The following is a 16,046-nucleotide window of genomic DNA, read 5'->3' as shown; positions in this document are numbered from 1 at the left end:
GCTGGTATGGATGTAAGTGTAGAACCCTGTTGATTTGGAATCAAATGGGAGAACACAAGTGTTTGGGCTAGAGATTTTAAGTGATGCAGAACAGAAATTGAGAGTGGTCAGAGATAATCTGAGGGAGGCACAGTCTCTACATAAGAGTTATGCTGACACCTCAGAAGAGAATTGGTTTTGAAGTGGGAAACTATGTGTTTTTGGAAGTGCCACATATGAGAAGTGAGTGGAGGTTTAATATGAAAGGAAAGTTAACACCAAGGTATGTCGGGCCTTTCAAGATGTAGGAAATATGGAACGAAGTGGCTTACCAAATAGAGCTACCTAGAAGTTTAGAAGGAGTGTATGGTGTCTTCCATGTGTCTCAAATTTAAAAGTACTTGCGTGTGCCATAAGAGCGGATGTCGTTAGAAGAATTGACTGTTAAATCGGATTTCACATACAAGAGTACCTGGTAAGAATTTTGGAAACAACAGAAAGGGGTGACCAGGAATTGGATTTTCAGGATGTACGAAGTGAATCCGTGCACCGAACAGGAGGCTATTTGTAAAAGAGAAGAGGATCTAAGAAAAGCATACCCGCATTAGGTTGAGTAAGCACCAACCGAATCTCGAGGACGAGATTCATTTTAAGGGGGGTAGAATTGCAACACCCTAAATTCTTGCTCTTTTGGAAATAAAGGAGAAATAAGTAAATATACATTTTTGTGCTCATAAAACATAGGGAAAATAATATTTTTCATTAAATTAAAATTTATCATAGGGTTTAGCAACATGACTGAGCATCCATGCTGCTGCAATTTATTTTGTCTGAGTGGTTGTTTTGGTTTTCAAATTTTCTTGGAACCTAATTAAGCAAAGGATGGAAAATAAAATTAGAAAAGTATTTATTTTTCTCTCCTCCCTTTCCCTGCAAATCAGCCCGAAGGCCCAGAGCTTCCCCCTCCTTCTTCTTCTCGGCCCAGCGCGCATAGAAGGCAGCGGCCCAATTAGCGCCCAGCGCCAGCGCTCTTCCCTCCCATCTTCCACTGACAGAGCGGTCCCGCGCCCTAAGTCGCAGACAGGTGGGGCCCACCTGTCAGGGCTTTCTTCCACCTCGTGACGGAGCCGGACTCCACTGCGAGATCGAACCCGCCGCGCGGATTCCTTGCGCTTGGCTTGAAGCGCACGTCGGGAGCCCTTTATATACCAGCCGCGACCCCGATGCCTCCCTACCCCCAATCTTAGCGCAATTCTTTGCCCTAGCCAAGCCGAAGGAGTCGCCGAGATCTACCCCGAAAGCTACCCACCGCTGCGACGCATCTTCGCCTACGTGAGTTCCTTGCCGAGCTTCGCATCAGCTTTGCGAAGTCCCCAGGCCTTTTCTTTCTCTTTTTCGTGCTTTCTATGCTGTGCTTGACCTCGCCGAACCTTGCAGCGCTCGGTCGTCCGCCTTCCTCCATCGCGAGCACGCCCGAGCCTCTCCCCGACATCGTTCTTGCCCTAGGTGAGTTCGCCTTGAGCTCCACTACGCCCCGGTGCATTCGGTTCACGTTCTACCGCCCTAAATCGCTCAAACCGCGAGCTCCGGCCATCACCGGCCATGGCGCCGCCGGGATTGGCCCCAACTCCGGCCGGCGAACTCTCTCTCCCTCCCCACGATCTAATCTCAACCGTCCGTTTGAAATCCGACGGCTCAAATCAAAAGATACCCCTTCGGCCGCACTTTTTGCAAAAAAACCCCCCTGCTTTTTAAGTATAGGACCCGCGGTCCATAGCGTAGTCTCAATAATATGTTTTCTTATTTCAAAGGCGTATTTTCTTTTATTCAGATTCAAAATACGTTTTCACAAAATTACAAGTTTGCCACTGGTTTTATATTGCTCATAAAATATCTGTTTTAACTCCGTTTTGATCCATTCAAAATGCGTTAGATTCGTAATCACAAGATCTACATGTTAGACTCACTGTTTTACAAGCTTACAACTTTTTATTTTTGTGATTTTATTTAATTAATTACTTTTCTAAAGAAAATCTTAGGAAAATCATAACTTCTTCGTTATAGCTCCGATTTTCGTGATCTTTACGGCTGTGTGATCGTAGAGCGATGTAGATTTGTTTTATAAACTTTTCATCTTTATTTTCCACTATTGGTGTATTGTTTTAATTATAGGTTTGTTTGCTTTGTATGATTGCCTCTGGATGATTGATGTTGATGTGATGACTGAGTTTAGTCGGTGAGCTTTTACGTGGTGATCGAGAAGCAGATTGTGGAAGGTTTGGAACTAAAAGAAGGATCTGAGTTTCATGGCAATTATAGCATGGGATCATCCTTGTTTCCTAATAACTTTAATCACACAATTCATATTGCATGTGTCTCCTTGATAAGGATTTCCTAGTATTGATCTTGTACCTTGTCACCTATGGTTTTGCATTGGGTAGCTTATGCTAGTGCTCCCCTAAACCATGATCTTGTAATTTGATTAATAGAATATGCAATAAACATTAAAAGATGACTTTTTAGCAACTTTGGAAAAGAGGGTTGGAGCATTGGGCTATCTTATGGTGCTCTAGTTTCTCTCCATAAGGACTTATCTGTATCTGACCATCCGGGACATACAGTACAACTGTGAGGGCTACATGGCTCTGGCTTTAGCTCAGTATGAGGACCTTTTCTAGCTTGTTAGTGGTTACCCATGTGGCGCAAGTGGGGGATAGCAGACCGTGGATTCCTGCGGGTGAGTCACACGGACTGACTAACGAAACCTAGCGGCCCTAACTTGTTAGACGAACCTTTGAAAGGTTTCATAGTGAACCCTGCCGGCCTCCCTAGGAAGGGGGTTAAGAGACTCGCGACCTCGGGCGGAAGGGTAAATCATGACTCACAGTGAAAGTGTACAACCTCTGCAGAGTGTAAAACTGATATATCAGCCATGCTCACGGTCACGAGCGGCCTTAGACCAATACATAATAAATGATCACTAATGATAAATCTTTAATGTTATTGTTGTTAATATGTTGTTTATGCTATTCTTTATTCACTTTACTTGATCATGAGTTTACTATGGGACTTGACAACTTGATGCTACTCAAATGCTAAAATTGTGACAACTAAAAGCTACATGCAGTTCAACCAGTGTCTAGCCTTTGAGCCTCATGAACCCTATGTTATTCTTGCTGAGTACGAGATGTACTTACGCTTGCCTTTACATTTTATTTGGATAAAAATCCTGGATGGGTACCAGATTGCTAGTTTGGAGAAGAGTTTAGGCTTGTGCTCAACCAGTCCGTTGTCCCTGTGGATTTGGAGCTTTCGCCTGAAGAACGGAGTGTCTTTCCACTGTTTGCTATCTAAGGTTATATCTTTTATACTAAGTTCGTTATATATATAAGCATTGTCTATTGATATTACCCTTATTTGTAGCTATATGTGAGATTTGACATCCTGGGCTCACATATGGTGTGTATCTGGTTTTGTTCTTAAAACCGGGTGCTGCACTTACTTGAATTAATCAACTATGTGTATTAGACATGTTTTGCAATAAGATGAGAAACTATATGTGCATGGTTTTCATAATATATATGTTATATTTAATGCAGATGGTAACACACAATTGTATGTATAATGCCGATCGACACTCTGAAGAGTTCATTAATGGCGTGCACTATTTCTTAAGTGTGGCTGAGGCAAACAAGAGGAACGGTTTCATGTGCTGTCCATGTGCCGCGTGCAAGAATTTGACGAAATGTTCTTCATTGGCTAAATAGAACTGACTAGATGCACCCCTTGTGTCTGGTGCTCTCGGCACCAACGTTTGATGCGACTTCACCACCCTTTTCAAATTTGCCTCCGGCGTAGTGGAAAATAGGCATTTTATTTTCAAAAAAACGTCGAATCCCACCGAGCTTGCACGTCGGGAGGGGGAGAGAGATTCAAACCCATCTCTACCTTCCAAACTCTACCTCCTTTGCAAATATGCCAACGCCATCATGTATAAACCATCATGTGCATGTGTGTTAGCATTTTCATAATCATTTTCTTCAAAGGAGTTAAGTTAGCTCACTAGGTTATAAATGCATCCATATAAACAATGTCACCTAGTGGCACTCGATAAACCACTTAGCCAAATAATTTCCCTCTTTATAATATGGCTATCTATCCTAAGTGTGATCACACTCTCTATGATGTCTCAATCACCAAAACCAAAACCCTAAGCAATACCTTTGCCTTGATCTCTATAGGGCTTTGTTTTTCCCTTTCTTCTTTTCAAGTTGAGCACTTGATCATCTTGTGGTCATCACCACCATCACCATGATCCTCTAGCTCTACCACTTGACATGGAACTTATCATTTCATGTCTACACACTTAGGACAATGATTAGTCTCTAGGTTTCATCAATTATCAAAACCAAACTAGGGCTTTGAACCTGGACCCAATTGGTGTTCCTGAATCACTGCATGAGGGGATACTAAGGGGAAAAGGAACACTAGGGAAGAAAGCATATACCGGCAAGGATGATGATTATTTCCACAAAGCATACTATATAATTCTACAAAACTCCTCCTTAGTGGTTTTGTATATCGAGGTTCATAAGGACATTGTACAATCTGAATTCCCATGAAGGACTGAAGCCTGCATTATGTAGCGACACATGGAAACATTCGACGGTTGATTGCAAAACAATGTCAAGGTGACGAGTGTCTTGGTGAGCAATTGTACGTGTTGTCTAGGAAACCATCTTGGCATATCCTAAGATTCAAAGTGTACGGGATAAATGGCAATATATTTTACATGATAGCCCAAGATAAAAGAAGTACGAACCAAAGTAGTGGTGTCCGCATAGATGCCACAAAACCAAATAGGAATAAGAAAATGTTAGCCGTATAGAGGAGATATGAGAACTAGATTATGGACCTTATTTTAAGGTCCCTTTGTTTTGGTGTCAATGGGTGAAGGTGACCGAAGCTAGGGTAATAGTGGACTATTAGTACGGAATGACAACAATGGACCTTAGTAATCTTGGGTACAAGAATGAACCATTCATCTTAGCCAAGGATGTGAATAAGTTAGATGTTCTATGTGAAGGACATGTCCACCAATATGAAGAAAGGGAAAATCAACGACAATGACTTAGACAATGAGCCAAAGCATCACAGAGTTCTTTCAGGAGAAAGGAACATCGTGGGAATCAAGGATAGGTCTGACATGTCACAAGATTATAAAAAGAATAATAAAATTTCACCCTTCACAGGAACAACGACACAAGTATCCTACTAAATAATGACGCCACTCCATGGTATAGCGTGATCATAACCAAGGGACATATGTCAACAAGAAGTCAATTGTTGTTCTCACTTGATATGGAAATGTATTAGACCTATTATGTAATAATTGTGACTTCAGATTTTTTTGTCGTGTTTAAATGAATTTTTTCCTTAACGGTGGATTTCTTGTGGAGAATGTGTGATGAAAAATCAAATGATCAACACTAATAAGATGCGAATAAGTTCCTGTTGAAAATAAATAGTTTTAATGTTAATTAAGTAGTGTATTTTTGCATGGTGGAAATTGTAATTATTATTTGCACCATGTTAAATATTTATATGGTAAAACAAAAGAATTTGGGTTACATATTTTCTTGTGTACAATAATGCAAAACCAGGTCCAAGAAATTTTTTGTTTTTTGGCTGCTATTTTATTTACTAGGCAATTAACAACTCTCTACATATTTGTATAAAAGAAATATATAAAAAAGGAAAAACTTACGAAAACTAGTGGAAGCCAAATTGTAGCCCACCTTTGCTCCCAGGTGGATCAACCGCCTAGGACTAAAGATGGTGCAAGGCAGATCTTCGAGGCCGTCGTTCATGACAGCATCATCGACACCGAAGACTTCCTCGTCGGCGTAGTGCCCGCCGCTGAAACAGTCTCCATTCACGCCGTCCATGGATGCACGGAGTGAGGCTTCGGCGACGATGGTGGGGGATTTGGAGGAGAAATGGTTTCGGCGGCGGGGTGGTTTCACCGGCGGCAGCGGGGTGGTTTCGGTGGCTTTCTGTCATGGCGGCGTCGTGGTTTCGGCTGCGAAATCGGAGCGCAGCTAGGGTTTGGTGGCGGGGGAGGAGAGGTGCGGCTAGGGTTTGGTGGCGGGGGAGGAGAGGTGCGAGAGGCCAATGCGAGGGGGGCGGTGGCGGATCGACGGGGATAAAGGCGGATTGGTGGCCTTTCCTTGGGAGTGCGTGCACAGTAGCAGGCCCTGCAGGCCAAAATTTTAGCCTAAAATTTTTTTTGGCCCCGTTTAGTTCCCATGCTCTATTTCTACAAAAATTTGTGTCTTTGGGGCAAAAAAACTCAAATCTAAACAGGGCCTTAGGCCTGTATTAGTTTTCGACCTAGGCCTAAAAAACCTCAGGAATGGCCAGTCAGTTGTGCAGTTGTCTCCAATTTATTTTGGTAATATATTGAAATTTCACTAGGTTTTAAAAATATTACAAGTTGATAATTACGCATGAAATTTGTATGAACTTAAAGTCGTCATCAGTAGCACGAGTAGCACTACTATCGACTAGCTGGGACCAAGGTGCTCGATCGATCAGGTGCAAAAAGAAGACTCTAGCGTGCATGCAACAACAGCAGTTGGTGAGAGAGTTGAAAGAAAAATGAAAGAATGACCATTGACCGGTCCTTTACATTTGTAGTAATTGCACACATCTTTTGAACCGTCGATATGACGACTAAGAATATGAGGGAGAAGGACCAGAGATGAAAGTATATATTGGTCATAAAAACTTAAAAAGATACCTGCTGCACGCTCATAAAGCTTGTAGATGTTTTGTTTTGTTTTTCCTTCAGTGGTGATGTGGTCTTCCAAATCCATAACAAGAAAAGGCTCGGTCTCGCATCATTGAGCACGAATGGGTTGTCTTGTGCTAGGTACACCTTTTACCTCCAAGGAGATAAATAAATCAAAATCTTAGCCATTGATTATAAAGAAACAAAATTAATTAGAGAGGAAAACTCTATTAACTGCCTCCTCCCGGTCATAGTGCAAGTAGGTATCTTAAAATTATGTTATCTTTGGCACCCATGAAGCCGTGACAACCAAATTTTCAACATTTCGTAGCGTCGACTAGTAAATTTATAGTTGTGCGTGTGGCTTCGGATGGATTACACTTAGATACACAAGATCTATACAATGGGCCCTACGTCTAGTTCGGTGGTGTTCGTTCGTGTTCTTAAGCACAAGGGCTCCAATATTTGTAGCAGAGATTAAATGAGGCCGTGAGGTTCTAGGGTTCTAGGGTTCTGTCGTTCTGAGAACCTTAGGAATGCATTGATCCCTCAAGGAGAGTCCAGTTTGTCCCTTATATAGTTTTAGAGAACATTGTCATAAGAAAGAGAGAAAAGAAAAGAAAGGTGGCCGTCCTCATACCGGCATGCATCCGATGCTCGTCACTAGTTCATGGTGTCAATAGCTCCACTGGGGTGGATATGGCCTGTGCATTGTGTTGTACTTGCGAGTTTTGTAGCTGTCGTGTCCTTCCCTATATAGACATGGGAAGTCATGCCTGATCTTGGTGATACCCTTATGACAGGCCCTATTGCTAGACAGACCATACCTTTCCTAGCTGTACCATTGGACACACCAAAGAACTGAAGATCAAATCAAAACTTACATTGCAGGATTGCTCGGTCCATGCTGTTGTTGTCTTGGTTGGAGAACTTCACAAGGTTGGTGCCAGCCGCCGCCTCTCTGTGTGCGCCTCCAGTCTCCCTACTCAGTTGCCTGCCACCGTGCTCTACTTGCCACCTCCCTACACGCACGTCGTCGGGCCACCGGTGCCATCGCTGTCTTGCCTGTATGTGTTAGGGTTAGGTGCTGGACATGCTCACATGCACACTCTAACAGTCGGAGTGAGGCACGGAGCTGATGGCGCCACCGTGGGATGAGGTGGTGGGGAGGTGATGCGTGGGCATGGGTCGTGGTGGGTGTGGGTAGTGGTTAGGACTTGGGAGTCAGACTTTGTGCGGTGTGCACTATGCCTGTTCTATTGTTCTGTATATCGGCTCTTTCGTTTGTTTTGAGTAGAAAACCGAGCTATAAAAACAGAAATCGAATCTGCAACCGAAAACCGAATAAACCAATAATGTTCAGTTCGGTCTGATCTAGTTTGGTTTGCGGTTTGCGGTTCAAAAGTTCCCAGCCTAATAGGTCTCTTTCTTTCATCACGTCTATTCATATGGACACTCTACATCTATTTGGAAGGAGTATCAGCACACCCATTATAGGACTCAAACATATCTGGATCCGACAAAGAGAGGAATAGGGTTCAAACCCAGATAACGCCACCACCGGATGTATGGCGCGTTCGTTGTTTTGGTCTGCGACCATTTCACATGCACACTGGCTCACTACTTAAAAGGTACGCAACACTGGCTTTGTCAAACAACTTTATTTTGGCGTGCAACGAATATCCGCACGTGGATAAACATATATGCTCTGTCTCTATGTCTCTTCCTCACCTGTTTCCCTCCTCTGTCGCAAGTGTACTTTCCTGTCTAGCATATGCATATTAATATTGTTTCTTTAGTTTTCAGTGGGATGTAGCAGAATCCACCATGCAATTGTGCGTGCGCCCGCTTCGCAACGGGAAACATATATATAGTTCATGCGTGGTGAGAATGTCAATCGATCGACATGCTGGGTACATTTTTCAGAAAGAGGTTGCCCCACACTTTTGTTAGAGAAGAAAACTGTAACAGGTTCAAGATTCAGTATCAAGCTTTAATCAAGGTGTGCTTGGTACAAATCTCAGCAAATAAAAGTTTGATCCTATCAACTCCTGACCCACAAGGTCCTCACACACGTACAAGAGCTTCTGTGTGATAAAACTAGGATTAACAAGATTGACAATGACATCGGGATTTATTTTATATCACTTGGCATTCTCTGCTGATCCCAATTGTTCACATTATCAGTCAAGGACTGAAGACTGAACCTCCTGATGAAAAGAAGAAGCTTCCAAACTTGAAGGTGTGCGGTAATGTCGATGCTGATGCTGTCCACCCAATCCTTGGAGGTGCTCTCACCACCACCTACAAATCGCCAGTAGCCTTGTCCAATAGCACTAGCTTCTCTGCTTGGAACAAAACCCTCCATCTGCTCAGCATGCATTCTTCCCTGTGTCTTCAAATAGCTGCCTCAGTCGTCCGAACTATGATTGACCGTAATCACAAAAACAAAAACAAAAAAAAAAACACCCTACGACTGATCGACAGTGAAAACCAAGTTTACGCTTCTTCCATTTTTTTAAATAATGGAAAGTTCCAGTTTCAGTCTTCTTCAAAAAATGTTATCAGTCCACAACTAAAATAAATCAACCTTTATAAAACGCTTACAACATTTCCACATTATTGTTGTAAACGTGAAAAATAAAAGCCATCCATTGGATGCGAATAACTCCATGGCGTTGTTGTAGAGAAACCAAAAGCTAGCTTTTAAGCCAGAAGCATAAAAGCTACAGATTAAACACACCAGACGTTATCCTCAGTGAGGTGGGGTAAGAGTTGGAGCTTGCATGCATGTACTGTGAGGATCACATCGATAGCGCAGACACTAAGCTAGCTGGAACTCTCAGCCAAGTTAACTTCATACTTAGTACCAAAGTTGAGTTGAGACACTAAACTTAATGGTGTGTTTAGTTTGGAAAGCTTGATGCGCCACTAGTTCATTCCCTACAAGCTACTAATTATTACAAGCATGAGAAATGAAGCCATTATTGCTCCAAAATCACATAGAATTAATAGACTCTTGCTAATACACACCACCTCATCCGAAATACTCTTCAAATCAAATAGCCCTTTATTAGTGTCCCCAAGATTAGCATGTTGACCTGTGGAAGAATATGTTGAAAAAGGTTACAATTGCTAGAAATATTCTATAATCATGACAATATCGTTCCGGAACAGCGTCAATCTTACTTGAACAAAGCCATTCCAGAAATTTGCCATGTGCTCTTTGCGAGTGTGGCACTCGACAAAGGCTTTGCCGAGTGTATTTGGACCTTTGCCGAGTGCCAGAGACACTCGGCAAAGCTCCCGCGTCCCGTTGTGGCTTACTGTTATGAGCAGCAGTAATTTTCAGCGAACAAACAATATATTTTTCTCTTACAATAAATCAGGATAAGTAGCAGCATAAGCCTATTTTTAACAAAGCCAATAGAGCATTTGACTGCACGTCTGCACCGTACCTGACCTAAAAGAGACGTCATGCGTACATATAACTTTGGACTTGATTTGACCATTTCTTCTTTACCATGCGTGAACGCATTTTTTTATCATGGAAAATGGTCAATTTCCACCCACACGAATAGATGTTGACAGAATATATTCCGATGAATTTGCAGAAGGGACATATAGCGGTAACATGGCATGTTACCTACGAAGCATAGGTGTAATGAGCTATATGTATTACAACTTCAATCACAATAGTAATTTTGTGGTCACTTCTGAAAGAAAATGCATTGCACTACTGTTCGACTGAATCTCACCCAAATTAAAACAAAGAAAAAGCGATTATTTAACATATGAGATGCATGTATGTCGGCCCGCAAACCTGCTAGTGGTAGGCCATTTTATGTGTGTTGGGTTTGGTTGTTGGGTAATCTCCATTTCAAATTGTATGACGTGATTCGTTTTACATAGATCTTTCTATATATTGTAGACATAGCACATATATATATTTAAGCACATAGCAAAAACTATATATAAAAGATCATTTAGAACTGAGGAAGTAATAACCTAAAGTATACTTTTAGGTTACCCGTTTCAATTTATACCTAATAATACTAAAGAACCAAGTGTTTCTTTCAACCATCTTTTTTACTTCCTAAAATGTCCTCATGTCCTTCCGTGTCCTGTATGTGAACACGTTTGCTAGCTAGTCAGTGTAAATTTATGAAAAGAACTAACTCATGTATACTTGCTAGGTGCACCCTAACACACCATGCATGGATACCATGCAAAATACATGCTTGTAGCAAGTAATGAGCATATCAATATTTTCATGATTTAATAACAAAATGCAGATAACTCTTTTGTGAATTACATACCAGAAAAAGGTAACAATATTTGTTATACTATATATGTTAATACCCTACTCTAAATTATGTAAGCTGCAAATTTAGATAATTTATTATAATTTTATTGAAACATTATATATAAAAACAGTTTATTTGTTGCTACTCTAATGTGTTTTTGGAAAACATAATGTTAGATTGGAGTTCCTTAATAGAGGAAATTCAAAATCTTGGTCACTGTAGTGCAAGCTAAAGTGTCTAACAACGCAATATGTGGTTTAGAATTCAGATACCCAATAAATACAAAGTGAAAATCAAGCAAGATGTAGGACAAGCACCAGGCTTTCAAATTCTACATATAAAGAAATACACATCTTGCAAAATTTAAAAAAACTAAAATTGAGAAACAAAATTTGGATTAAATAAGAAGTTATGACATATGGTTTGTAACAAAAGCTAACCAAGCTTAAGATAATATTTTATATAATCAATATGCCATAACCAGCACTGACAACACTCATAAGAACAACTTCAGCAGTGCCGCTACTTAAGCCCACATATATAGCTAGGTGCCTAGGCCAAAAAAATACAGCAGAGCTCCTACTTGAACCTCGAAATTTGGGTGGGCAACCAAATCGTCTCATAGACGCCATTCGTGGGGGCTTAGCTTCAGGCCCCCATCCCGCCGTTGCATAAGTTTCTTCCCCATGCTCACACTAGAACCGTGAGTCGGCCGCTTGATCGCCTGCCTCTACCACACGAACACGGATGTCCACCCGCCTCTGCTACGCGGCCTGCTAGAAGTAGGAGCTTACAACTATGGTAGGAGCACGACATGATGAGGTAGCGTGGATAACACATGAGATAGCACAACCTGGCTGGCCTAGTGCTGCCAGGGGCTGAACCCTAGTGACAAGCATCCAAGCAGCCAACTCAAGGCGGCATGGCCAGTGGCGCTTCAACGCTTGGTGGCATCGACGAAGGGAGAAAAGAGGCCACGCTAGAGGAGGTAGGAGGCGGCGTCGGTGTGGAAGAAGCTGGGGGTGCCAGTGCTGGGAGGAGCAGTAGCGGAGCCGTGTGTAGAGGAGCAGCAGGATACGAGCATCGAGGAAGGACCAAGGGAGAGAGATACCATGGGATGGGAAGAAGAGTGACGGGGAAAGGCAAGAGAGAGAGAAAGAAGGGACAATGATGAATTGGCATGTTTGTCAATGTCTACCAGAATGGATTTGAGGGCCCAAATTTAGGCGTTGCTCCAGTGAAAGAAAGAAAATTAGACCAACAAACTAGAAGGAGCACCAAAATGAAAAGCGAAGACCCTGGTGGTTGCAGTGCTATGCTCGAGTTGCTCTAAACCAAACACAGGGAAAACATTCAGTACTGCGAACAAGATGCCAATCAATTCATCATGCATGTGCGCGCGCGTGAGTTGGAGCCTTGGCGGAATCAACCTTTTACTCCCTTCATCCATGAAAGAATCAATTCTTAAAATCGTCCTAAGTCAATTTTTTTAAACTTTGATGAAAATTCTAGAAAAAAAATGCTAAGATTTATGGTATCAAATTAGTATCATTAGATTTATCATAAAATATATTTTCGTAAGATGCGCATTTTATATCATAAATATTGTTACCCTTTTCTATAAAATTAATTAAACTTAAAAAAGTTTAACTGTCATAGATTCTAGTAGATTCTTTCGTGGACGGATAGAGTATTTCTTACAGCGAGTAAAAAGGTGCAAGAACAAACTCACAGCATTGACTATTTGATTGGTCTTGGACGATAGACATGTAAAAATGGTGAAGAATCTTTGCTAGTTCCCCTGTTGCCGAAAAGAGAGGTAATGTTGTGACTGATTTACCAAGTCCATTATAGTGATTAACAAGATTAAGTAGGATTTTTTTGAAACAAAGAAGGAATTTCTTATTCAGTAGTACGATGGGTCCATATAGGAATTATAATAATCACATATATGCAATAATGCACCCTCAGATATCAAACTTGACAATTTCTTTTTAAAAGAACTTGACAATATATCTTGAAGACTAGTATGACAAAGAAGAAGAACTAGTTTACTCTACAAAATTTAGTTAAAAAAAGTAACCGCACTCTAATTATGTAGCTTGAAAAGGTTAAACTAAGCTTCCACCGTTGCTATATAACCCCATGCACTCTCACCCTTCTCATTGTCCACCATCAACAGTCAAGTACACCTCCAAAGCTTTGCTCTGCCCTCTAGTCCTCTGCTCCCTCTTCTCCATCACAAAGCTGCAGCACACGCCTGATCCACCAATGTGCACCACTCCCGTGCCGTCCCCGCCGGCTGTGGCGCTGGTCGGAGTCAAGGGAGGCCACCACGTCTACGTCACGGTACCCCAGGTCCCGGAAGGCGACGACGCGGCCGTCCATGGCGGCCGGCAGCTCAAGTGCAGAACCGTGCCCCTGCCGACGGCGGGGGAGACCTTCCGGGAGGCAGTAGCGCTGTGCCGGCTGGCGTTCCCGATCGCGTTGACGGCTCTGCTGCTCTACTCCCGGACGGCCTTGTCGATGCTCTTCCTGGGCTCCATCGGCGACCTCCCTCTAGCTGCCGGGTCCCTCGCCGTCGGCTTCGCCAACATCACCGGCTACTCGGTGCTGTCAGGCCTGTCGCTCGGCATGGACCCGCTCTGCACCCAGGCGTTCGGCGCCAACCAGCCGCGCCTGCTTGGCCTCACCCTCTACCGCTCCGTCCTCTTCCTGCTCTGCTGCTCGCTGCCGCTCTCCGCGCTCTGGCTCAACATGTCCAAGATCCTCGTCTTCCTCGGTCAGGACATGGAGATCACGGCACTCGCGCAGGACTACATCCTCTTCTCCCTCCCCGACCTCTTCTCCTTCTCAGTCATCCACCCGCTCCGGGTGTACCTCCGGTCGCAGGGGATAACGTGGCCGCTCGCCGCCGCCGCGGGCGCTGCCGTGCTGTTCCACGCGCCGACCAACTACGTGCTGGTGGCGCGGCTCGAGCTCGGTGCCCCTGGGGTGGCCGCCGCGGCGTCGGCGTCCAACCTCGTCCTCCTCGTCGTGCTCCTCGCGTGCGTCCTCGGCCGTCGCGACTCCGCGCTGCGAGCGGCGGGGCCGCCCACGGCGGAGTGCCTCGCCGGGTGGGGACCGCTGGCACGTCTGGCGGCGCCCAGCTGTGTGTCGGTGTGCCTGGAGTGGTGGTGGTACGAGGTGATGATCCTGCTCTGCGGCCTCCTGCCGGACCCGAAGCCGGCGGTGGCGTCCATGGGCGTGCTCATGCAGACGACGGCGCTGGTGTACGTGTTCCCGTCGTCGCTGGGTCTCGGCGCGTCCACGCGGGTGGGCAACGAGCTCGGCGCGAACCGCCCCGGCCGCGCGCGCGCCGCGGCGCACGTGGCCGTGGCCGGCGCCGCGGGCATGGGCCTCGCGGCCATGTCGTTCGCGGCCGGGGTGCGCCACGCCTGGGGCCGCATGTTCACCGCCGACGACGAGATACTCCGGCTCACCGCGGCCGCGCTCCCCGTCGTGGGGCTCTGCGAGCTCGGGAACTGCCCGCAGACCGTCGGCTGCGGCGTGCTCCGCGGCAGCGCGCGGCCGACGCGCGCCGCGCACGTCAACCTCGGCGCCTTCTACCTGGTGGGCATGCCCGTCGCCGTGCTGCTGGCCTTCGGGCTCGGCGTGGGCTTCGTCGGGCTCTGGATCGGCCTGCTCGCGGCGCAGGTGTGCTGCGCGGGGCTCATGCTGTTCGTCGTCGGCTCCACCGACTGGGAGGCGCAGGCGCGGAGGGCGCAGGAGCTGACGTCAGGCGCGGAGGCCGACGTGGAGAAGCCTGAGGCCCACACGTCAGCGACGGCCGTGGGAGAGGGAGGCAGGCCGGAGAACGGGGAGCAGGAGGGCGGGGTGGTGGAGAGGAGCTGCTACGACCACGAGCCGCTGATTTCCAACAGTGGGGAGGACGACCCAGAAACTGTGTAGGCGGCTTCAAGATTCGTGAAAAAGTCTAGTGGCATCAAAAAATTTTATTCTCTGATTAATTGGAATTACTGCAAGTAGTACTCCGGTTCTAATGGTAATGAGTATAACCTTTTTTTTATTGTTGTTTTCATTTTCTCCTTGATTTTTCTTTCTTCCCTTTTGCATCAGTGGTAGCTGTTGCTGTTAAGGTGTGCTAAGATACTCGTTGGGCACCTTTCTAATTATTACTAGTATCTCATCCATGGAGAGAAGTAATGTATTTTTGCTAATTTTGTAAATTATTGCTAGTTTTGAACGACAGCAGAAAATTTCTCATCTTGTCAAACTTTCAAAACTTCATATATGTGCACGTAGATATATATACTCCCTCCTTATTTGTCGTTTTTATTTCTCGAGAAACCAAATATAATTAATTTTGATCGAATATATATAAGAAAATATTAATGTTTAAGGTACATAATTAGTATAATAAATTAGATCGCCCAAACTATTTTTATAAAAGGCTTATTTAAAAGTATAACTTACACGTTATATATATATATATATATATATATATATATATATATATATATATATACACACACACACACGTAATGATAATTGGTAGTGGTAATGATCACTAGGGATGAAAACGGTACGAATATTTTTCGACCGTATTCGAGACCAAATTCGTTTAAAGGGGTTCAGATCTGTCTGTATCCGAGTCTGAATATCTGAATCCGAATACTTAAATCGTATATTTATGATGTCAACATCCAATCGTATCTTATCCGATATGGTTGAGATTATCCGCATTCGAATCCGAATCCGACCAAAAATATGAAAACAAATATGATATCGATGATATCCGTCCGTATCCGATCCGTTTTCATCCCTAATTGGCGGAACCAGGGGCTAGCACAAGCAGTGCCTCTCCCCCAGCACAATAATTTACTTAAAGTATCTATATAAATATTGATATTTATAGCACAAAAAATATTAATTCACCTATTTTTTGTTAAAATATGATGATTTTG

The 16,046-nt window shown here is 44.1% G+C and overlaps 1 protein-coding gene across 1 annotated transcript; it reads left to right on the top strand.

Annotated features, from left to right (window-relative positions):
- On the top strand, positions 13,208-15,325 carry LOC8076717 (protein DETOXIFICATION 52). The gene has a single exon (XM_021450258.1). The coding sequence runs from the start codon at positions 13,225-13,227 to the stop codon at positions 15,028-15,030; it is 1,806 nt and encodes a 601-aa protein (XP_021305933.1). The 5' UTR covers positions 13,208-13,224; the 3' UTR covers positions 15,031-15,325.

This window comes from Sorghum bicolor, chromosome 10 (genome assembly GCF_000003195.3).
Source record: "Sorghum bicolor cultivar BTx623 chromosome 10, Sorghum_bicolor_NCBIv3, whole genome shotgun sequence".
Classification (NCBI taxonomy): Eukaryota; Viridiplantae; Streptophyta; class Magnoliopsida; order Poales; family Poaceae; genus Sorghum; species Sorghum bicolor.
This window is presented reverse-complemented; position numbering and strand designations above follow the sequence as displayed.

Coding starts and splice junctions, on each gene's coding strand:
- LOC8076717 (XM_021450258.1), top strand. CDS start 13,225: ATGCACTCTCACCCTTCTCATTGTCCACCATCAACAGTCAAGTACACC.